This window comes from Centrocercus urophasianus, unplaced genomic scaffold, assembly GCF_019232065.1.
Source record: "Centrocercus urophasianus isolate 14NV4802_14NV808 unplaced genomic scaffold, USGS_Curo_1.0 seq_10, whole genome shotgun sequence".
Taxonomy (NCBI): Eukaryota; Metazoa; Chordata; class Aves; order Galliformes; family Phasianidae; genus Centrocercus; species Centrocercus urophasianus.
Genome location: NW_024884142.1, coordinates 67,972,167 through 67,997,113, shown reverse-complemented (window position 1 = coordinate 67,997,113; position 24,947 = coordinate 67,972,167). Strand labels below are relative to the sequence as shown.

The following is a 24,947-nucleotide window of genomic DNA, read 5'->3' as shown; positions in this document are numbered from 1 at the left end:
AAATTCATTTACTGCTTGGAGAGAAGGAAGTAAAGGATGCTCTAATAGCCAATGTCATTCACACTGTAAATAGTGTGACAGCATTTCTAAATAAGCTCATCCATTAGGAGTATTTTAAGAATGGCTATGGATTAATTATTTACCATTTCCTTTTGAAGTCAATAAGGAATTTATACTTTATATGATGATTCAGATTCACATGCATTGTATGTGAATCTGAATGTGATGCATTTGTTGACAGATTTTTTCATTCTCTGGATCAGTTTACAGTGGGACAAGCAGAAGGGAAAAAAAGGAGACAAAAGTTGCCAAAAAAAAAAAACCCAGAAAAAAAAAACCCACAAAACAAATCAATAATACTAATCAAAAGACCTTAGCTTAAGTTAGGCTCCTGAGACCAAACAAAAAAATAAACCATGTGCAAGAGTACCTATTTGACTGTGTGCTTAAAAGGAGAAAAAAAATGTTTCTGCAATTCTTCCATACGTTTTTTTTTTCTTTTTTGCTTTGGGTTTTTTTTTTTTTTTTTTTTTTTTTTTTTTTTTTTTTTTTTTAAATACAGATTACATACTTTGCTTGAAGTTTAAATCTGAATGTTCTGTACAAATTGAGTTTGATTTTTATAAATTGCTAATGATCATTTACACACATTTGATGTCAAGAACAGATTAGTCTTACTGCTGGTACTGTGCTAGTTTTGTGAAGTGGCACATTTCAGAAGCAGTTCTGAACCATGTAGGAGTCGCAGAACATTCAAACATATCTGCAGGTGATTTCATTTGCTATATATGGAAGCCAGGTGTGTGTGCTCAGTCATTTCTCAGAAAAGCTAATGTATATTCCAGTTGGATGAAAGCCATAGGTCAATTTTTAACTAAGAATAGTCTACCAAAAGAAAGAAGGTTAAAAAGACAAAAGACTATTCATACATCTTACTAAATTAAATCTAACATGAGTTGTATAGGGAAGAAGAGAGCAATATATAGGTAACAATAGGTTCTCCTCAGAAAAATCAACTGTGCAAATTTTTGTACTCATTTTATAAATATTAAAAGGTTAAATACGTGTTTTCTTTGTGTTTTAAACAGCTGAAAGCATGAATGAGAATTAAGTCTTATGACAGAATACAAAGGAATTCAAAGTCACACAAAATTATATGATAAACAGAACTGTTACCCTGGCTATCGAGAAAGTAAAAGCTTATGAGAAAACTTAGCACACAGAGCATCATAAGAAACTTCTCATCTTCTATTGATATCTTTTGTTGAGGGCCCTCTCTGCATAACAAATAAGTCTTTCTTCATTTACTTGTTCATAATACCATTGCCTTTACCCAGTGCTGTCCCTTGTTCTACATGATTAAGAATGAAAAAAAGAAAAAAAAATATAGGATCATTCAAAATGTTAGTAATTAAGTGTTGGTAACGATTTTTTTTTTAAAGGATGAAAAAAAATATCTTTCATATATTAAAGAAGTTGAGATAATATGCTAGCTTAAGGCAACTGCCTGAGTCATTAATCTCTTATTCCTTTTGCCAATTCATATTCTGTAACTACAGATTTTGTAATATTGTTCCACAGAAAATAAAGGTCTCAAGAGACTTTTTCCTTTCCTCTAAAAAAAAAAAAAATCTGCCAAGCATTTGCAATGTTTTGAATGCTAAGTCATCTGCCTCATCTCGCGTCTCTTGCCTCCTATAATTTCATGTTGAACGAAAGAGTGCTTCAGTATTCCAACTAGATGAAAATTAACAGCTTCAACAGTAACAAAAATATTCATCTAACTTTGAGATTTTTTTTCCACCCCAACACATCATATAAAACCAGGAAAGTTTGTGAGTACCATGAATGTACAACTTACATATTTTCTACTGTCATACATTGAATGTGTCAGACCCAGTAACTGAACAGGACTTATTCTACAAGTTATTAAATTCAACAAGTATTAAGAATATTCATCCATACTTAAAATGAGTATTTCAGGAAAACTTTTTTTTCTTTTTTTCCCATCTTTGATGAACACAGAAGCACATCATGCAAAATAACATGGACACAACTAATTCAGACTACAGGTTTTTTGGAAGGTCAATCTGAGCAAAGATATTTTTAAAAAATTCTTTACATGAATTATTAAATCTAAATTACGGTATATTAGTTGGGCATGATGATGAGTCTTGCAAAATCAATGCTTGTACTTCTGAGAACATCATTTCATCAGGAATCACAGATAACACTAAATAACTGAAAGCATTACTTGAGATTTTTCTTATTTATTTTTCTTCCTATTATTTTTTAAAGCATCAGACAACAACATGATCCCTCTACATGTTTTTATTTGCTCTGATGTAAGGGATCCTTCAGTGATTTAGCAATACCACCTTTTAACCTAGATTGCATAGAATTAGGCATTAAATTATGAGGCAGGCAGGATGAAACAATTTTAGCAAAGAGAAAATTTTTGATGATAAAAAAATACGGTTTGAAAAGCTCTTTGGCACAGTCTAATTCAGTCTCAATCCACCTAAAACTCAAAGGTCAAGAAATATAGATTTGAATAGATGAATTGAAATCATGTATGAGAAACAGAGGAGCTTTATTTCCCTTTTGTCCTTGATAATTATAACCTACCAGCCATTCAGAGAAAAAAGTAAATATTTTTAGCACTTTTAAACTGCATGTTCTTTGCATTTTCCCAGGTGTACCAGTCCTAGTTGAAACCCACTATAAAATGCATACAATGGTTATCTTTCTTAGAGTTCAATGCTTTTTAATTTTGTTAGTGTGGATATCATGTACTCAGCTCAGCTGTTATATAGACACATGACAGCTCTGTGCTTAACTGACCATATATAACATGAGCATGCATAGAACAACATCACATAACTGTGTTCACTGGTAAACTAGGCCCAGTAACACATCCAAGAGAAAACTTTTTCTCTCTTAAAAAGACTAACATATGAGTTTCAAACATATTAAATAACCCTTGGCTAGCTGAGCTTTAGGAAAAAATAAGGTGCTAGTAGATTTAGAATAGAGAGGTAAAATGAAATTCAACAGCAGTGATCTAAGACAATCTGCTAGCTTTGTTGCAGTATGAAACAGTTAAACACCTTCCATTGAAGTCCACCTTGTCTCCAGATGTTTCTATTTCACTATTGTGTAAAATACTTTGTTTTTGTGTTTTTTTTTCCTTCCCCATTTATTGATGTCATTCTCATCTTTTTATGAATCTGCAGCCTCTAGGGTATAGAGGAGGAATATGACCAGAATTATCTTACAGAATAAGTAATATGACTTAAAAGTAGATTTTTAAAAAAATTAGAAACCACACAGATGCTTTACCAGATTCTCTGTACATTCTAAGAATATGATCCAATATAGATTATAATTTATACACATGCATTTCCAAAAACATGCATTATAAACATAACTGAAATGAAGTTACAGGTCTAATTAAGAGTACTGTCATGAGCTCTTTCCATTTTTTTGCTCAAATCAAACTTTCAGTTTCTATTGTTTGAATATTATAGACTAAAAATGTTCTGAAATACTTGACTATTCTACAACCTCCTACCATTTCAAACATTTGCTTATATAGTTCAGCTTTAGCCCTTTCTGACTGCTTACTTTGAACTGCCACTCTAAGAGTGTTCTTTGTTAATTCAATGTACGAGAGCTATCTCCCTTTGAGACTTATGAATAGAGGCTCCCCTAATATCACCAAGAGCATTCAGAACTTTGAAAGGAAGAAATTTAGCCTTTGGAGAAGATGGAAACATTCACAGACTTTCATATTCTTTGAGTGAATTACAAAAAAGGTCACATGAATATAAATTGAAAAATATCAAAATTTGGGTTGATGAAGTGTCAGATGGAAAAGGTCCGTACACATGTTTTTAAAAGATAGGCCTTTATCTTTGAGCTCCTAACTTATCCCAATATATTTCCTGCATAGCAATAACTGTATCTTTGTTTAGACACAGAGAGAAAAACAAGCAGCATTTTATATAGGGATGAAATTTCAATGAAAACGTGGCAACCACTGGGATTGATTGAGAGATTACCATAACCATATTGCTCTGGATATGTGAATCATACATTCACATATTAAAATAAAGCCACATAAAGCATATCCCTTTGGCCCCATTACTCTCTTAACTCCAGAAGAGCTGTTCCCATCCCTTCCAAAGATTACACGATGTTTCTGGTGATCATTGCACTAGCTATTTTTCTTTCAAATAGGAAGGAACTTTTCTCACATCAGCAGACTGACTAAAGTAGAACTATCTTCCAGGCAACAGAAAAGAAAAGGAGCAGGTGCAAGCAATCATATGAGAAGTATTCATTTAAGAAGTGCAGAAGGGATCTTGTTCACTAAAGCATTTTCTGAACCTGGTTTATTAAGACATCTTCAAAAAGAGGAAGAAAAAAAAGAAATAAGGCAAGACCGAGGAACAAACAGAACAGAGGCAAAACATCTTTCTAGTTACTTAATCTCCACATATAAGAAGCTCAGTAATGTTTCAGTGGAGGCTGAGGCCAGCTCTGAACTGTGGTAGTGCTGATGGGAGTGTTCCATCAGCTGGAAAGCATTAAGGAAGGAATGACCTATATTGAATAAGTTGTTACTGGATAGTTCCCAGACAAGTTAATACAATTGTGACCTAATTAAACCAAATCCCTTATGTTCTGCTTTTCCATTTGCACATACATGACAACAGCTGTATGATACAATAATACTTAAAGTAAACTTTAAAATACAGCAAAAAATAAGGCAACCATTGTGGTGGGAAATCAAGAAGAAAGAAGTAAAAACAGAAGTTGGTATCTACATAAGTCACAGTCACTGCAAATGTTAACACTATACCATAAAGGACTTAGGAACAATCTAACTAAACAACTCAAATGGACCACATGATGACAGAAAAAGCCTACTGAACATAACTGTAAACTGAAGCACAATGGAAATGCATTGGAGCAAATCTCACACATTTTACTTCAGCTGTAACAGCTCAAAACAAGTATCTTGAATATTTGAAGACAACACAGTGAAACCACCTCCTAGATATAGAGTTTAGACAAAAAGAACATCAAATTCAAACAGTAATTTCTGCATTTTTCTGTAAATTTTAATAGTGGTGAAATTTTATAAATTATTATTTTTAATTCTGCATTTAATTTTACAGCACCCACATTTGGCATGAAAAGATCTCCGCTATTTAAACATCATTATCAGAGTGGTACTTAACTGTATTATCAATGTTACCTGTTTGTGTAACTGTCTTTGCATCTTAAATTAATTATTCTTTTATTATAAGATCTAAGAATATCCCCGATATTAACTGCAGAATCAATTGCATAATATATTCTGCTGAATATTAGGTCTCTGAATTGTACATCAGTTTGCTAAAAGCTATGGTACCATTTGTTCATACTAGTGTTGAATGCTATTAAAAGTAAACTAATTAAAAACCATTAAAATGATTTAAGCAAGAGCGTCAACATAAAAGACAGTGCTCTAGTACAAAAAAAAATCTATCATGCAAGTAGTTAAGAACTTGCACTCATTTAGAAAATATTTTTTTGGAAAGAATGAAAATCAGGGAATGATCAAATACCAGTGCTTCAGAAGAATCTCTTTGACATAAAAATGTTGGTTATGTTTCCATTACTGCATATTTACAGGCTCTGATATTCTGTCAGAGACAGGATACTAAACTAGAATGATCCAATCTGTTTAGCTGTCTGTAAGCTTCTGCTATACACATTTCCTTTGCTCACTGAGTATTTACTTTGTGCTGAAATGTATTACCATGAGCAATTCAAGTCCACACACTAGGAGCCACACAGCGAGAAAAGAGACCTACCAGGAAAGGAACCAACAAAAGACAAATGGCAAAATAGCAGTGAAAGATGGAGTCCAACAGCATATTCTTGCCTTTCAGTTAGAAGTGCAGGGTTACTTTTTTTGTTGATGTAGGTTGTTTTTGTTTTTGTTTTTTTAAACTTAATATCTCTCTCCATTCAGAACTTTTCACCACTTTATTTCAATCGTTAACTCAATTTTCACTTCAACTTTACCATTCGTTTTTGGAAAAAAAATCCAAACCATTGTGTGGAGAGCACTGATGCAGTAAGAACTTTTACTGTTTTTAAGGATTAGCAGAATTAGGTGCTACATTTCTAGGTGTTGCTTTTTAGCATTGCCATTGTACCATAGTATCTGCTATTTCTTTAAGTGTCATCAACTTGTCAGATCACAAGCAAAGCTTTGTTCCTCCTCCATTCCAATGTTCAGTGAAGCCACTGGATATCTGTGAAGAGTGTGGTTTCAGGAGTACTTTTTTTTCCTCCAGAGAATTTAAAGGTAAATATTTATCTTTAAAATTAATGTCATTTGTTGCTATAACAAGAAAGCAACAAAACACTGTGAGATGGATTATTACAAGTTTCGAAAACAGAAGATGTGTCTGGGAGACAGCACTCTAGAAGCACTTTAGAGCCCAGAGATCACTGGAATGTGCAAGTAATGTGAGCAAATTATAAAATAAACCAAATAAAAATATACTGACATGGGAAGATGAGTGTTCTGCACTCAGCCATACAGATCTGCAATTCCCCAGTTGATATTTAAAAGGAAGTAAATCCTATTTGACTTTTTGTAAAACAAATACATACTATCAGAATGCACTGAGATTTACTAAAAACAGGTTAAATTCTTAGATTTGTTAAAGTCAGTGACGTACACAAAGCCATAATAGCAAGCAGCACATTTGTACATCCAGACTTCACTATTTATCATAGCAGGAAAATAACGTGGAGTGTTTCACCCAAAAAATCAAGTCAACATCTGACACTTTTTTGTCTTAGTGAACTGTTATCACTTCATGCAAGGTTTTACTGCTTGAAGTATTAGAAATGAAAGGGTCTGTACTGTTTAAGAGATTCTTATCATACATTGCCTCTTTACACTGGCTTGATATGAGTACACAAAATAAGCAATTTTCAGAGAAATTAATTGTTCTTGAAGAATGTCAGATCCTCTGTCTGAATGCATTATGGTTCATTAAGATTCAACTAAACCCAAAGCTTATTTAAACTAATATTGGTGCTGCTGCACTGAAATTAGAATCCAATGTCTCATTGTTTTAGTGAAATGTCAGGAAGAAGTGAAGATGCTCTGAATGTTTCTCAGACCACCTGCTTCACCTCAGTTTGTGAATGGCTCCAAAGGCCTTATTCCAGAAAGAGACATACCATGGCAGAGAATTTATTAACTGTTTCAGTGGAAGAGAATCTATGCTCTAGTCTGGATTTATTCTGTTCTCAAGTCCATAATCTGGAAGACTTCCAAAGAGCTCTGAACTAAACACTGGACAAAGTATTAGAAGAAAGTAATAAAGCTACGTGCAATACCTTCATAACTATTCAGCTAAACATAGGTAACAAGTAGAAAGTAATGAGCTCTTGCTTCATTGAATGCTACTCTGGTAATTGCTCAGTTGTTGTTTCTTCAGGATCCAAGCACAAGGGGAGCAACTAGCTCATTTCAGATTGTAAACTAGCGAGATTATATCACACCTCTGTTACTCTTACTACTGGCACGGTAATCAAGACATCAGTTACTACACAACTTTTGACAATAACTTTGATGCAATCTTAGTTTCTACTTTCTGTAGATGCTGTGATTGAACTCTCTCCTACATTTGCATTAGGTATACCTGCAAAAAATGATTCTACTTTTTTCTCCCTGCATAAAGAATATATCATCTTGGAAGATCAGAGGTATTTAAAGCTAAGTAAATGAAAACACAGAAAACATGAAATACTGTTTACTTGGCAAAAAGGGCATTGTATTTTCCAACTTTCAGTCTTATTTTTAGCTACAAATTTGTCTAAATGTTATTTCCATCTGCACAAACTGAACACATATCCATGCATCTTGGTATGTAGGATACAATCTAAACTCATTTAAAATGGAAAAAAGAAATCTCAAACTGTGTACTCCTGAAATACAGAAGCATCTATTTCCCTCCTTCTCTCCTTCTTATCTTTTATTTCTTTCCTCTCCCCTTGAAACAGCGTTGTGTTTTTTTTACTGTAGCTTGTCATGTATTCGACAGTTACTCAAGTATTTAGCAATGAGGATCTAACTGGAAAGTGCCAGCTCTCTTTTTATTGCACTTTATCAATATTGTTAAAGGAATGATGTAATTGTTTGGGGTTTGGTAAAGACATTCCATGTCACTTCAGTGTTAATACCAGGCTGGAGCCTTCCTTGTCTGCCTGCGTAAGCTAGATAAACACAGACCTGTGTGCTTTCTTCTCATCTCAGGATACTTTCTCAGAGGGATCTTGGAACATATGCCTATTGCAAGCTAAACATTTCACTTTTCATTTTATCCATGTGCCAGAAATCCATTCCTTGGATAAACACTTTACATACTGACACTCTTAAAGTCACTAAACACGATAAATAAAGAGAGAATACATCATTTCAAAACCGATTAAACATTTTCTCACTTGTGACAAATGAACAGCTATACACTGCATGGAGTCCCTAGAGCAGACATTCCATTTTCTTTGTCTTCATTTTGCGTGGAAGATTAACTTTCCATTTCAGTTCATCTATTGCACAATTGAGCTTTTCTAAAATTGCTGCTTTTCCCCCCCAGTCATTATTCATTTTAGAAATATTTCTGTTGTTATTGCTGCAAGAGCTTTCCTTCAGACTTGTGTTTTTATGGAGATATCAGATTTAATATTTTGTGTCCAAGCTAAAACAAAGAAAATTCGTATCTCATACTAAAAGCAAAAGAAATGCTGTTGTTGGGTAGACCTGAACTTATCTGTGGGCTGAATTTGTCCACTTTAAAAAGGAAAATCCAAACACATAATTCACATTATTTTTTCTCCATCAAATCCATCACTTTTCCTTGCACCACTTGCTTGCCTAGTCATCCTATACACAGCTATTCTTCATATGATTAGCCAAATGAAATGAATCTTTTATATAGCTCTTTAAGCTATCATCTTATCTTTCACTCCCTGCCAAAAAAGATCTCAAGAAATTTATTTCTAAGCCTCTTTAAGGATCTTAACGCAATAAACACACACAATACTAAAACTACATCAAGCACTTGTTTTTTCATTATTTTAACAAATACCAGCAATTTGCTTAACGCTTTCAGTGGAAAGGTGCAAGAAAGAAAGACAAACATAACTCAAAGTAACAGTAAAAATAATGTTGCCCCTAGATTTCTTGTTTTATGTCCCAGTGTGATTCCTCATGTTTTCCAAAAAAACTTCTGAATATAATGTACAAAAACGAACTGGAATTTCCTTCTTGAACAAAGTACTACGTAAAAGGAGCTGCTGTATTCAGCACAGGGGGAGAAGAAAGAATTAGGACAAATAGGAAGGATCAGGAGTAGGCCTTCTGTATACTTAAGTAAGAGGTATCATACTGACAAAGCAGTAATTCCTTTGATGATGTGAGATTGTGATGTAACAATGGAACTATATACCACTCAATGACCCATCTACACCATGAAAGTGAGAATGGAACTTGTGACAAAAGAACATCCAATCTCTTCTTTTCAAATGCTCTATTATGTAGGCCAAGAATAGACAGAGATAGTTATGCTCCACCAGGAGAACGGTCACTATCATGTTACATTGAACCTAGGTAGAAACTGGGGCATCAGAGCCATAAAATAGCTGACAAAGCATAACACAAATTGGAATCTTTTACATTTTAATGGTATCTGATTGAAAGACTTACCAGCTGTATTTATCAGCATGTGCTTACCAGCAGTTGTAGTTAATACAAAAAAAGATGCTATGTTTGGCAAATGGAAAACTAATGTAGACTGTCAATTTCACCAAATCTGGACTAGAAACGGAGTGTCATTTCAGCCTTCTGCTGGGACAGACTTTATCTGACCCATTTAGAGCTTCTGGAGAATTTTGCCAGAAATTAGAAGAAGTCACACACTGCACAGTGAAGTAAAGTTCACAATTTTGAAAACCCTCAACTGCACATACCTGAAATTTCATTCAATAAAATTTAATGAAGTATTTTGCTTTTAACCACAAAAAATATTTGAAGAAAGCCATATTTAATTATATACATATCACTAGATTATTAAAAAACAGATTCCCAAATCTGTATTCTATAAGCATAGAAAGTAGTACCTAATGATTAGTAGCTGTCTGGGAATAGTGTCTGTGAAGTCACTGTAATTCTGGTGTTGAACTCCCTCAGTTCAGATATCATACTCTAACTTCATTTTTATATAATGTACATGCATTTTCTGAAAGAAATCTCATGCAATATTTCTCTAAAAACAGAATATATTCCTATTGTTCTGTATTCTATTAAGTTATATATTATGCTTTTTATTAATCAAATTGAAACTTACAATAGATACACGTCAATCTGCTTTCTCAGTGCATTTCTTTCAAAATTCAAAAAATAAAATGTTGGCCTCCAATTCAGCAATTTGTAGCAAAACATGTTTTTCACAGAAGGATTTTATCACTGTTTTATCTTACCTTTTATGTGCTTCTGTCAGTGACTTCTCTTCATTTTCTTGGTCTATTTTAGCTGTAAAAATACAGGCAAAACATTAGCTACGAAGTTAAATTTACAGGCACTGTTTTATGAAAATATTTCACTGTAATTGCTGTGATTTGTTTATCCTGCATTTTGTAAAAACAACCTTAAGATACACTAATGTACATCAATTCTGAAAAAAGTGATATGAATTTTGATATCTGTTTAAATAAACAAAACAAAAACTCCTCAGAGCAAGATTTAAAAAAAAAATAAATTCTTGCACTGATATAAACAACAATCAGGTCATGAATGTGACATTAAAACAATTCTTAAAGAATGACTCTGAAAACTAGAAATATGGGAACCAAGAAGAAAAGCTGAGTGAAAAGCTTGAATCATTAAGCCTTTGTAAAAGTTGCTTGACAGCCACAAATAAAAGCTACCTTCCTTCTCCCATCCCCCTGCAAATAGCTACAGGTAATTTACAAATAAGAATGAAATAAGACGTAATATATAGTGAAGTAATAGAGACATGATGGGCCCATTTTGAAAAGAAAAAATTTATATGAAGGAAATTATTACATGGTCATTATATGAAGAGTTAAAACATGAAGCAGCCATTGCCACACAAATGCAAAAATGATCAAATTTCCAAAGCTTCTCTCATACTGCATTTTATATCAAGTTTACTTAACTTAGAAATAATGATGTGCAACACCTACCAGAAAATGCGCATTAAACTTGGAAAAAAAGAATAAGTAAAGCTCTAGTACAAACTACTCTGTGCAAGCATGCTTATAGTATAGAGTTCAGGTATTCAGGTAGCACATCTTAAATTCATTCAAGATATAACATTTTGGCCAAAAGCTTTTTAATTTAGAACTTGATTCCCTTTTCCATTCTGCTGGAGTAGTAACCTGCTAATCTGCAAGGACAATTTTAGGATTCCAGAAAGTCAGTTGGTCTAGGAGCATGAAGAGGCTCTACACGGACCTGAAAACAAATGCCAGTGGTGCAAGTTTCATAAAGAAATCTAAAAATAATAATAATAACAAAAATAGAGCTCTAAAGGTATTTACCATTCTATTGTTCCTACATAGTTCCACAATAATAATTAAAATTATTTCTTGTTGCATTATAGATGCACTGCCTTTAAAATAGAAAATGCAGATCTAAAATTCGGCAATTCGGCACAGATGAGAATAGCAATGGAAATATTAGGAATCAAATGTAATTGCTACTGTTCTGATTGATGTTTCAATCAGCAGCAGTTTACACTTGCACAAAACATTAAAATAGTTAAAGCTGAAAGTGTTTTTTACTAGTAGTAATGCAGTCAGCTGAGCCAGGTGAGCAATGCTTGGTTTACTTGCAGCAACAACCTTTGTACCTAGCAGTCATTACTTGATTCAGGCTCCACCGTTGTTTAGTTTGAAGTGAAAAATAAATCCCAGCAAACCACAGGAAACTTTAGGGAGATCTGGGTAAATGTTCTCAAGAAAACTCCAGAGCACACGAAGGCTGCCTGATTACGGGTTTCATTACTGACTTGAAACTCGGCCCAGATTCTTCAAAAGGTTTGTAACGGCTCACAACTCTTTTGACTGAACCTGGGCCCAGTGTTGAGTGAATCTGGGCTGACTTATAGTTTTGCTTGAAAGTCTTGCTTGGCTTTGGATATGAAACCAGGTGAAACCTGGCAGCTTTGACAGAATTTTTTTTCCTTTATACTTCAATCCTAAAAGTCAAGGTATGATTTGCTGTAAAAACATATGCTACAAGAGAGAAGAAACTCCACACAAACTCCATGAATGAAGGGAGAGTCAACATCTAGTTCTACAGTAACGCTTTTTCTTAGTACCTTCAAATACAACTTCTAAATTAAGCAATTGTTACTGAAACATGTAATTTGGACTCCACTGAGTTAAGCAATGCTTGGAAATGGAGCTTAGTATATTCTAGTATATTCTAGTTTGGGACAGCCTTTTAGTAATCAGATTAGTACAGAACCTTTTTTTTTTTTTTTTTTTTTTTTTTTTTAATAATTTCCAGGATTGACGGAACATATCATCTGCATTGTCTAGATTTGCCTTTCTTCCTCATATCCAATAATTCAACACAGACCTACCTAACAACAATGGACAAAATATTCGATAATTTATTTTTGGAAGACTGCAAGCACAACACATACGATACATATGATACAAGGCTTATCAAAGCATGTCAGAATGTCTCCATTCTGCAACAGAAACTCTTGTTCAAATTCAATTTCAAAGCATGCATATATACTTTTAATCATTTCAAGTATCTGTAGTTCTAATAATTTCCTAGAGAATAAGTATTACACAAAGAAAAGAATCTTGAAAATGATCTGTAATAGCTTTTTTCTTTTAGTATAAATGAAATATACCCAAAGAGAGATTCCATTTTACATCACATCACCTCTTGAAATTAAGACTTTTGCAAGGAAAAAGTTTACCCTTAGAGAGAATTCCTCTGTACTCTGTTCCAAATATGTGATGAAACTTTTAAACATCACTAAAGGGATATTATTCAGGCGTGGATCAGACTTGCAATTCATTTTTTCTTATTTTCTAGATGAAAATAGTTGAAGAACTGAATAAAAATGATTCTGCTTGAGTAAGAAGACCAGTGGCACCAGCAAAACAGAAGAAAATGTAGTACACTGTGAATCTGTCAGTGTTCAAAGTAAATTCTTAAATAACTATATCTGCACTAGCGTACAGTAAGCATGTGAAAGATGCAGACATCAGCTAGTCAAAGAAATTCATGGAGATTTAACCAGCTGGGGAAGAAAGCCTACTGTTATCAAAAACCACAAAAGTCGTGATATCACCTAGATATAATGGAATGACTATTAGATGTAGAGGCAACTGGAGACTCCTATAATTTTTGAAACTGTCCACTCTTATGATCACCTAATGATCATCTAATGTTAGTGATCATTGGTGTTCTTTTTTGTAGTGGTTGCCCCATTCGTAAACTGCTTTCAACTCATTTTTCTGCTTTAACAAAGGAGATAAAATAAATCAGTAGTGTTTTTAATACAGTTTTCTCAAAAAGCTCTATATATTTTTGAACATAAAAGCTAAGACAGATTCACTTGAAGAGTCCCACAGTGCACTAGACTTTATCTTTTCATTGAATATAATACATCTTTACCTTCATTTCTTTCTCCAGAGCAGCTCTTCAGAACTGGTAAAGACTGCCTGAAAGGCACCAGTTTGACATTCTTTCTTCTTGGCAGCCTGTATCAATGAAGTGCTAAGTACAAGCTGAAACGTATGTATGAGGGGAGAAGAGTACTGGGAGAAAAGTATATTTCCTTTTTTCCAGATGATAAGTCCTCTAGCAGGTGAAGCAAAAAGAAGAAAATCTCTACTGACTTGTGGCAGCAAATGGTGTGGGAGAATTTGTCCTTTTCAGGGGTAGAGAGGCAGCTGAGCATTTCTGGGTGCCCAGCTCAGCCAATAAAATTCTCGATCTCTATCATGAAGAAGCAAGATTTACTCAGAAAATTTTACTGCTTTTCTCTGAAAAACATTAAAACAAGTCTTGCAGTACATTTGCTTTTGTATACATTCAGAACCCTTGCACTGACCATGCCAGCAACCATTTGCAGACTAATGGCAGATACAGGAGTTTCTTTTTTGGGGGGGCCAATCTTGGCCAATTAAAAAACATTCCATATTTTATTGACTCATCTTCTCTCCAATTCCCTGCATAGATTTCTTGGACTTTGACACTGAATTTCTAAACCACCTCCAACAATACTGCTTCAAGTCTATTACAGAATATATCATACTAAGTACTAGTCCCTATATTTCATGTAATGCAGCAGGAGTAGAAGTAAAACTTAATTTTATATCTCTGCCTGTATACATTTAATATATATTGTAGGTCTTTATATGCACACTCTTATAATCCTGAATGAATGTGCATCCTGTGAAATCTACTTAAAATGATAGAATTGAATAATAATCTTAGGTCATATTTTAAAATATTGCAATATTGAAAAAAGGAAAATTTCAGAGTTAAAATGGTCTTTCGTGAAGCAAGAAAAATCCATGAAGCCTTACCTATTTATGACCTATACTGAATTATCTTACTTTCATTTCACTTTTTATTTGAAATTATGTAATGCCTTTTTATGAGTCAACGTGATACTGTTTGCCTGCTTTCTATTAAGATACCTTCATATTATTTAATGTTAGTCACCATCTACAGCTAGCTCTATACTTTCTAAATACTTTCTATTTCTTTCCTCAAAACTCAAGTACATTCCTTCCTCCCCATTCCTTCCCAAGCACGAAGACTGTACTATATCCTAGACTTTTCCAGCAAATCTCTTCACTAGAGGCTAAATGCATTTCATTGAAATTTACAAACGCTTTGACTTCTATTTAATCAATTTTTTGGTTTTTTAATTTTTAATCAATTTTTTGTTTGATGTTCTATAATTGGAGTATAAAACTTGATTTAATGCAATTCAGTGCATTTCCAAAGCTTTGTGCATAAAATCTAATTAACTTAATGTATAAAATCTTTGTCATTATCAGCAAATAACCACATTCCAGAATGATACATGCCATTATTCTGTGTTTGCTCTTTCAATTCTTTTAAATTCCAGCCCTGCAAAGGTTACATATAAACTTCTGCAAAGGTACGTACATAAATAGTCATACCAAAGTGACCTATGCTTTTACAAAAGCCTGAAACACTGCATGAAACTGAATGAGGGAAATGTACACAGGCATTCCAGAAAATGGCAGTGTTTAGCAGAGCAGTGGCTTTCCCTTTTTCACAATGTAAGAGATTAAAAGTAAAAGGAGAAAGGTTCAATGACAATTACATAAAAAAATAATCTTTTATAACGAATGTCTTTTCTTATCTCAAAGGCAGCAGGCATTTCAGACACATGCTACAGCCTTTGCTGGAATCAAGCTTCTCTGTGAATTAAGAATCTTGCCAAGTATTTTCTCATTTTCAGTCCTATCAACTTTCTTCCAAATTTAAGCTTTATACCTTCTGCCTTAAATCTACATCAATATATCAGGTTATTTTCTGTATTTAGATCAGATTATGTTCCATATAGACATTGCATACAACATATATTGTGTCTATTATCAGTTCTTGCAATTTTTTTGCAAAAAGTTTGAAAGTACATTCCATTCTTAATCATCTCTTCCAGAAAGTTTAAAAATCTTTAGAAATATTTGCCCTAAGACTAGCAGGGAGATCAGTCTTGCAACTACCTTTTGAACTGGGATGATTCTGCCTTATGCTACTTGCATTTTAATAGTAGTGAAATCATTAGAAATCCATTTTACTGAAAAAAAGAAAACACTCCAAAACTTTTAAAAGCCTTTGCTGTAGTATTTACCAGAAGCTTTGACAATAACTTTGTTTTTTCCCCTCCACTGTGATGCTGAATGAATACTAGCTGAGACTGAAAATATACCAAAACATGCCAATATATCTACTCTGGAGAGGAACAGCTCACCGCTCTCCAGTCCTAAAAGATAAAAACCCAAACCCAACCAAGCAACAACAAGGACCAAATTAAAAAAAAAAAAAAAAAAAAAAAAAAGCTGACTTTTCTGAAGTGTGTGTGGAAGGTTAGATTTTAGGTTACATTTTTCATCCTTCCACTGACCCAACTCCATTGAAGTCTGAGAACTTGAAAAGCCCATCTGATGCCATGAGGAACAACCTCTGCACAGGAGAAAGGGAGACTAAAGAGATAAGATGTTGGAAGAATAACCACCACAAAGTCACATAGCTACACTTTCATTAAGGCCTAAGGTTCAAGTCTACAGGACCTCTGCCAGAGCTCCTAATAAAGTTGCCTCTGTTCTTGGTTGCACACATAGTTTTTTGAGTGCTCCTCAGAAAGCTCTAAAACAATTGTTTGGATATCAGAATAATGTTCAACACTGATTCTGAAAATACCTTGACAAAATTAGCTATGAAAGCAGACTAACAAAGGCACCAGAGTCTGTGCAAAGCTCTTCAAGCAAGCAACAAAAAAATACCCACCTCTTACTTTCTCCCCTTTTGTCTTCTGAACATTTGTTGCCTCAACTTCTGACTTTTATTCTGTTGTTTGCTCTACTTGCATGTTTCATTTAATAAACTTAATGTAGTTGGCTACGAGAGTGGCACTGGGAAAAACTATGCAGTTATTTTAAATGGAAACAATCAAACAGGATTTTGTTTTGTTTTGTTTTTGGGGGAGAGGGAGAGAAGAAACTGTAAACGAGAGTTAAATAATTAATCCTTAGGTGATGTCAAGAGCTGAAGCTTAGTGGCTTTGTAAAAAAAATACGTAGAAAGTCAAACTTTTTTATACACACATACATAAAGTGATATGCATATTTTAGCTTATAACATGCCATAATAGGAATTTTGTAAGAAAAAAATGGACTTTAACAGTTAATAAAAATTATTTAGTACATTTGCACATAAAAGGCATAAATAAGCATAGTCAAAAAACAGGTTGACTTTCTGGTTCAGATTCAGAAGCAATTCTGAGTAGACATCATAGGTCTACTCAAACAGCACTTAAATGTCCCTCTTCAGCACTTGTGTTCCATGATAACATTGTGTTGTTGGCCTGTGCTATGATCTTGACCCAGTGATTACTGTCTGTAGTCACTGTCTGGCCACAAATCCTATTGCAATATAAATTATTTCTACTGAACTGGTTTCAAAGGACTATGAATAAGGAGATGCACAAAACTGTTATCCCTTCTGATGTCCTGATCTCTCTCAAGGGGATATCACATCTTCTCAGGTAATTGAATACAGGAATGCATTTTAGTAATCTCAGATGGAAAGCAACAAGAATCCTTTCATCTGCTTGTCTACATCCTAAATCTTTTTTTATTTTCCACTTTTTATTTAAAGTATTAACTAGTATTTGTTTACAATTAGATATGAATGTGCTTTCCAGTAACTTTCAAGTGGAGCCAGGTTGTTGGTTTTTATTACTTTTTTGACAGATACAATGACTTTACAAAGAGCTTAATGACAATAAGTCATTAGAGCTATGTTGGTATAGTTTTAAGTATTTCTATTTACACTGAACAAAGATCCAAGTACATTTGGATAGTTTATTATCTGGTATTATTTATGCTAAGAAAACTGCAAAAGAAGAAAGATTTTATTCTGGAAATCCTAGCAGGAGTCCAGGATCCTTCTAGATTTCCTATGACATCCATAGAAGATAGCAAGCAGGAAGAATACTCTACTCCATCTCCCCTACTTTCTAAAATTTTCATGCCTATATGAAACAGAACTTTTAAATACTTCACTTAGACCCCAGTTTCTTAAAGACAACTGGGAATAGAACTTTTAATTAGAAAACATGCAGCACGTTACGTTGTTCCTGTTTTTTCAACACTTTTAGGATAAGCCAAAACATTTATAGTCACTTCAACCAGTCGCACTTCATAATAGTATTACATGACAGGGACAAGTCAAATTATTTGCTGATCCATAGATCTAAGATCCACAGTCATACCAATGATTACGTGATCAACAATACCCTAAAAATTCAACCAAAAAAAACCAACAACCTTGTAAATAAAAGACTCCATGAAGGGAGTCTAGAATACTATAACTGATGATTAAATCATTCGAATTGGAAGGGACCTGATCCAACACCTCTGTAATGAACAGGGATGCCTATAGCTACAGCAGTTTGCTCTAACCTCGAGGGCCTCCTGGGAAAGGACAACCTGTTCCATAGCTTCTCTACCTTCATCACAAAAATAACTATAATAAAAATAATAAAAACAAAAATCAGCAAAAGTCTTGCCGAGCACTCAAAGCATGTTTCAAGATATGAATTACCTCTGTGTTTGATCTTTCATTCCATCTCAGGCAGCAATCTGGTAAACAGATAATTTGTTACCCTTTAAAAGATGGAATCTATTTTCCACTGAAGTGAGGTGGAAGTAGGACCCACATCCAAGACTACTAATCCATTATATTCTACTTAACTGCATTATAGACTATTCCCTCTAACTTTCAGGAGGTCAGGACTAGGCACTAAACAGATGTGCTGTTACCTAGCATACTGAGAACTAAATACGTGTTTTTAGGTATGCAAGAGGTTTCATGTCTAATTTAAAAGCAATTATGCCCAGCTGTTAACCTGATCTGTGGACCATTGGAGAACATACCCCTGCATGCTGATCAGGGTCAGTGCAGCAACTAAACATGAATTAAATTTGAATGTCTCTATTTTAACTTACCATCCCAACAACTAGTTGGTAAGATTTTAATCGAAGAAGGGGTGATTTTGCACCCTATCTGCAATGCTTTCATTTATCCGCTGCATCCATTCAGAATGCTTTCATAGTGGCTGACCTGTATTGTGTTTTGATGACTAACACATATCCTCTTCCCAACCAATGCCAAAACAACCTTTAAACAGTCTTTAGTGTTGCAAATACACCATAATGTAAACTAGGATTATTATATCATAATCACTGGAGGTGCTGACTCTTGAGTTGGGGTGAAGTTTTTACAATACTGAGGTAAAACTATGTTTTAGCACCAAGATGTCAGTGTGAGATTTAAAAAAAAAAAAAAAATGCTTTCAGTACTCCAAATGTTTTAAAAGCTCTTTCAGTAATCCAATGGAAAAAATACTAACAAAAAATGTACATTTTTATGGAACTAGTTAAAATATGATTCCTATATTTCTATTATAATGATTGCATGTTGCTCTCTCTGTATCAAAAATTTACAATGAAAAAAATAGTTTGTCTGAGTAATGAGTAGATTTTGAAGGCATTATTTAAAGTGAACACCTTCATATAAATTACACAGTATCCAACCTATAGATGTTCTGTGCATTTGTTTTGTTTGTTTTAAAGAAAAACTAAAGCCTAAGTTTTTATATATTTCTAATGATCTTAGTCATATTTTCTCAGTTATTTTTAGAAAAAAAAACTTGAGGCAGTGCTATCCCTTGTATTAATCAAATTATAAGAGCAACAGTTGAAGGAAATGGAAACTGCAAAATCAATCATTCTGTGTTACAAATTGCCAGAATTAAGATTACCCTAACAGCATTCATTTCACAGTCTTCTGGAGCCAGAAACTGAACCCAGTCATCCAAAATTCAGTCTGATGATTTAGTCTTATTCACAGTACATCATCTGATGATGTACAGCCTTTTACTGCTTGACCTAAAAGAGAAAGTTATTTCCAACTAGCTGGTTGCAGCTATAGAGATAAATACAACACACTTTGTGATTTATATATTCATTTACTAAACGTTTGGAAACTGGATTCCTGGCAAAAAGAGAGATGGTTACAGACAGTTCAATCAAGAGAGCAATTTTAGCATCTTTATCCTGCAAGGTCACAAGGATGTGGCTAAAACTCGGGCCTGGAGAAGAATCTGTAGTTTAGCAGGATGAAACCTGGGACTGTCACTTGCTAATAACTGTAAGAATTTTTGTCAAGACTAGAAGGAGCCAAAGGCTGAATGGTCAGTTTGTTCACCCAAACATACCACCACTCTGGAATTATTCCTGGTTTAGACTAACTAGCTAACCATTTGAAAATCATTTTTATTTCTTTTATATGCAATGCATTGTATTCTTAAAATATCCTATAACATAATACTTTTAAAAAAAATCTAAAATTAATGACATCTTATTCAGTAACTAGAACAATAATGGATCCCTTCCTCAGATTTCAAGACTAAAACATTTGCAGAATTTATAGAATCTTAGTTGAAAATCTGTGATTTGAATATCCTGCCTCTTCTCAGGTACCAAACCAGACTGACTGACTTGTCTGAGGGAGCAGTGGCTGCTGCCTCCTATCAGACGTTTCCTGCCTTATCAGGCTGACAAGAATGTACAGCCTAGCTGGAGTCCTAAAAGCAAAAATCACAGACTGATTCTCACTGCAAAGTTAACCACAGTTAAGACTTGGGGATTGGAATTCATTTGTGGCTGATCCATGGACAGTATTTTTATTTATTTATTTTTTTAAACTTGAGCTGGCTATACTATCAAGTGTTAAAGGATTACTAAAGTCTAATGAATTTATCCTCTAACTTGCAGGCTCATTAACACCCTCCAGTCTTTCTCTCACTGTCTCCTGTGTATCCTGAGAAGGTTTGCTCCAGAAAAAAAAAAAAAAAGTGATTTCTGAACCTTTCTGAACTGAGGCATGTGGCTGCGATCTCAGATGTTTGTGTGTTCCCACAGAAAAGTACTGATCCAAAAGCAACTGCATTTTCAAATAGTGTTTTACTTTGTGATTTCTGTTCTACAAACTACAGTAACTTGTGTGGACTGACTTGTGGAAAGAAACCTCCAGTGAAGTTTGCACTCCTACACCGAGGAGACACAAACAATACTTATTAATTTCACACAATTTGGTCTGAATAATGTTTCACTTATAAAGGACTATCTCCGAAATACTAGTATAAACTTTAATAAGATTGTTAGAAATATGCAATAAAGAAAAAATACTTTTATAAAGTTCTTTGCAATATTACACATTTTTCTTTTCAATTTCCTGTTTGCAAGTGGTTTTTTGTTGCTTTTAAAGCAATGAGACTACAGAGAATCTCAGCAGAAATTACTGATATTTAAATTTGAGAATAACAAATTTTTTGACTGATAGTTTACTACATGTGATTCCAAAAAGAGGACAGAATACATGGGAGAACAGAGGTTTGCCTTGGAGGTTCTGACACATGCAGACACTCAGAAACTGCATGTATTGAGATGGAGCAGATATTTTGATTTTCTGTTAAATAGATTGACTACTTTGCTTATTTTGACGAATACAATGACACTTTAGACTGCTGACTAGGATAGCAAGGTAAATGCTAGGCAGCCTCAGCTATATACACCACTAACATTTTGATCTGAAACATTATGACTCTGAACACATGCCTTACTTCTTCCCCTTCTTTATCCTTTGAAAGAAATAAATTCCACTATTCAGCTAGAAGAACAATCATTTTTGCCTCTAATGACTCTAATGAAATGAAAAATGAAAACAATTTTGTTTTTATTAATACATCAATAGCAACAATCAGCCAGACCCGTTATAGTAACTTAATTTAAAGTTACATAACTGTGCATAGTTACATACAGTCACTATTCTGCTTTTCTATCTCCTTGCCAGGAATACTTAATTTGATGTCCAAGTATTTCTGCCTACAAGAAACTCATTTTCCATTTTAACCGCAAGTTTAGCAATAAGCTTAAGTGAATAACTAGCTACTTTGAACTTTTGGGTCCCATTATGCACACAAGTTATCTACTCTGAAAAGACATCATATAAACACGCCAAATTATTCATGCTTATGAAAAATGTTTTTCATCTGAATTGTAAGTTAAAACTTTTTCTGACTTTAGAGAAACTGGAACTTGAAAAGATAAAGCTTAAAGCTTAGCTTTTTTTTTTTCTTTTTTTTTGCCCAGAGCATATGTTATATAAACACAAATCCGTAAAAGGTGCCAAGAATTGTCCCTCTGTTTTTCTAAATGATCATGTGTGCAGTCTAGCTGAAAAGACTCATCGATTATGTCTACATAAACAACAAAAAGCCCCTAGAAAAAATATCTAGATCAAAAGCCTGTCAAACACTGAACAGGAAAGAGAAATCCTGCTTTAAACATGGCCTCTTTCAAGTCTGAATTCAACCCCATGAAGTAAAAACAAAGGATTTCATAATGAAAGGTATTTAGAATTACTTTCTTTTTTTTTTAACTTAACCAGAGATTCTTTTTTCCTATATATTAACCTTTGTCTTTCTTACATTGCAATCAAATACTAAAAAATAGTCTTCAAAATTTTAAACAGTATAAGCTTTTTAGTCACAATTGTGTTCACAATGCACATTTCCAATTATTTCAATTAAAAAGTGATCATGATATTTTTACTTACATTATGGATTTCCAGTTATTAATGCTTTAGCAAGATCCACTAATAATAACACAGCAAAGTTCTTCATGGATAAGATGCACGACTATATGTTTTTTCTCATGTTCCTCATAAAAAAAATTACTGCAGCTTTTACTCCACATTATTGCCCTAAGTCATAGTCAAAAAAAGGCTACAATACAGAGTGAGTGGCTTCTAAAAGTAACACATACGTGACATAATATAAGCCCCATATTTGACCTGATTTTTTTTTATTAATAGACAAGCATGTTGCATGATTTACAGTGTACCATTACTGATCTGTTTAAGAGTAGCTCATGATTTGATAGCTCCCTATCTACATATATCAGTAATAATATAAACCTAACATAAAATATGTGGTATATGTCTATGTTACTAGTTGCATATCATCTGCGCAACAAGAATACAGTTTTAACATATATAGGTCGCTCCAAAAGTAATGTTTGCTATTTCCATGGAAACTAAAGCAGATACAAAAAGCTCAATAACACTATTGGTTGGAGTAAATACTCAGCTACAAAACACCTTTTCAGCAGTCACCACCAGTAGCTAGGTATTTTTGCCAGCAATGAACAAGAGCCTGAATGCTGCATTTAAAAAAGAAAAAGAACTGCTACCACTGCTGAAATTCACCACCCATCATTTCACTGTGCTCACATCCACTGTTTGGACTCCATTATTGTTCAGCAAGTATCAATGAACATCAATGAGTACAACTGTTTCTGCATGGAGGAATTCAGTGACACACCAGTGCTTGATATGCACTTCTACATCAGACGCCATTTTGCCAGGCTGCCTCCCTGCTGCCATCTGTCACATAGTAAGAAAGCATAATGGACTACTGGTGGGAAAGTTCAATCTCTGCTGCCATACCTCCAATATCTGCCTTTGACTTCAGGGACCAACAGAAAAAATTAGGAGGCATTGCTGTTTGAGAAGCCCTTGCAGTTCCATATCTAGTCATGCAGGACACAGCACTGTTTGCCAGATTTGACAAATGGATAGTCTGACTCAGGAAGCATCAATTTACATACACAGTTCAAAACAACGTTTTTGCAATTTTCATAGTTGTAAATGTGAATTTTTTCCACAGTAGTTAGGAAACTGGTAGCCTGTACTGATACATACGGAAATTTGTATAATTTCCCTTTTTACATGTTTGGACAGATCATCACCTTGGATATTCTAATTAAGAATAAAGAAATGCATACCTGCCTGGTCTGTCAAACATCATGCACAAACAGTTAATAATAATTTCTCTCTTACATGTAGAGAAATGTGTTACTGAGAACTATGTTGAGTAATCAGGAGAAACTCACTTCACATATATCACCTGATCAGAAGGTAACAGACATCTTCTATTAAAAAAAAATATTAACAAGCAGAAGGAGAAGTAACATGACCAAGAAAGCTAAAATGCCATTGATTTGTTTACCAGGCCACTGCCAATCTAATGCATTCAATTCCAAATTGTATCAGAATATACTCTTTCAGTGCAGTATTTCAGTATTTCACTGTGACATGCTGCTAGTTAAAAATTAATTTTATCCATACTTATTTTCCTACCATCTTGCAAAAGAAGAGTCTAGTAAAACATTGTCTATTCATTTTTGAAGTGTTTTTTTTGTTGTTGTGTTTTTTATTCCTTCTAGCACTCAGGATGCCAGTTCATCACGGATACTTAAATCTTTTCTTGCATTTTCCATTAATCACATCCAAGAATTTCATATGGATTTGCCTTACATACGGAAAAAACTAAGTACTTTTGCTGAACTTACTGCATGTTTTTGGCACGTCTAAAGGAATTATCTCTTTGGAAAGAACTTAATGACACAGATCCAGCTTCAATAATTTTTCTAGGAACAAAGGTTGTAAAATTGTTTTCTACTGGAATGTTGAACTTATCAGATCACATACTTGAGCCAATAGCATTTGTCTTTGCTGTCATGCAAAAGAAAACGAGTCACCTACATTACAACAGAATCATTTTGTAAATCTTTTAGAACTGTGTGGCATCTGATTAAACTAATCCACATCTTTCTATGATGCCAAAATAAACAGTCTCTTTCCCACAATGTATAAACATTGTTCCCATAACTTGTCTTTGAAATGTCATGAAAAGGTTAAGTGACGTTTCATTATTTACCTTGACTAATGAATTGCTCCATGCTGTCTTTGAAAGGCTGTAGGTGCTCTTCTAGTGATAGCTGATAAACTTTTGCTGCTTCTGTCTCACATACTGAAATTGAAATAACAGATTAGTTTAGTAATGGCACATCACAGAGTGTATTTTATTTCAACATGCAGATACATACTTCAGTTAATATATACCTAGTGAAATTGCTGGAATATGTTCCTCAAACACACTACTTCAAGTGTGATCTCTGACAATATATTCAGGAACAGTTATGTC

At 33.9% G+C, this 24,947-nt stretch overlaps 1 protein-coding gene across 1 annotated transcript in view; it reads right to left on the bottom strand.

Moving 5' to 3' along the window:
- The window catches only part of FMN2 (formin 2), a 141,286-nt gene that overhangs the window by 18,996 nt on the left and 97,343 nt on the right, over positions 1-24,947 (bottom strand). Inside the window, exons 15-16 of the mRNA XM_042811192.1 lie at positions 24,681-24,773; positions 10,558-10,609 (exon numbers count right to left, since the gene is read on the bottom strand). Coding sequence (XP_042667126.1) covers positions 10,558-10,609; positions 24,681-24,773 — 145 coding nt within the window. The remainder of the gene's footprint in view (positions 1-10,557; positions 10,610-24,680; positions 24,774-24,947) is intronic.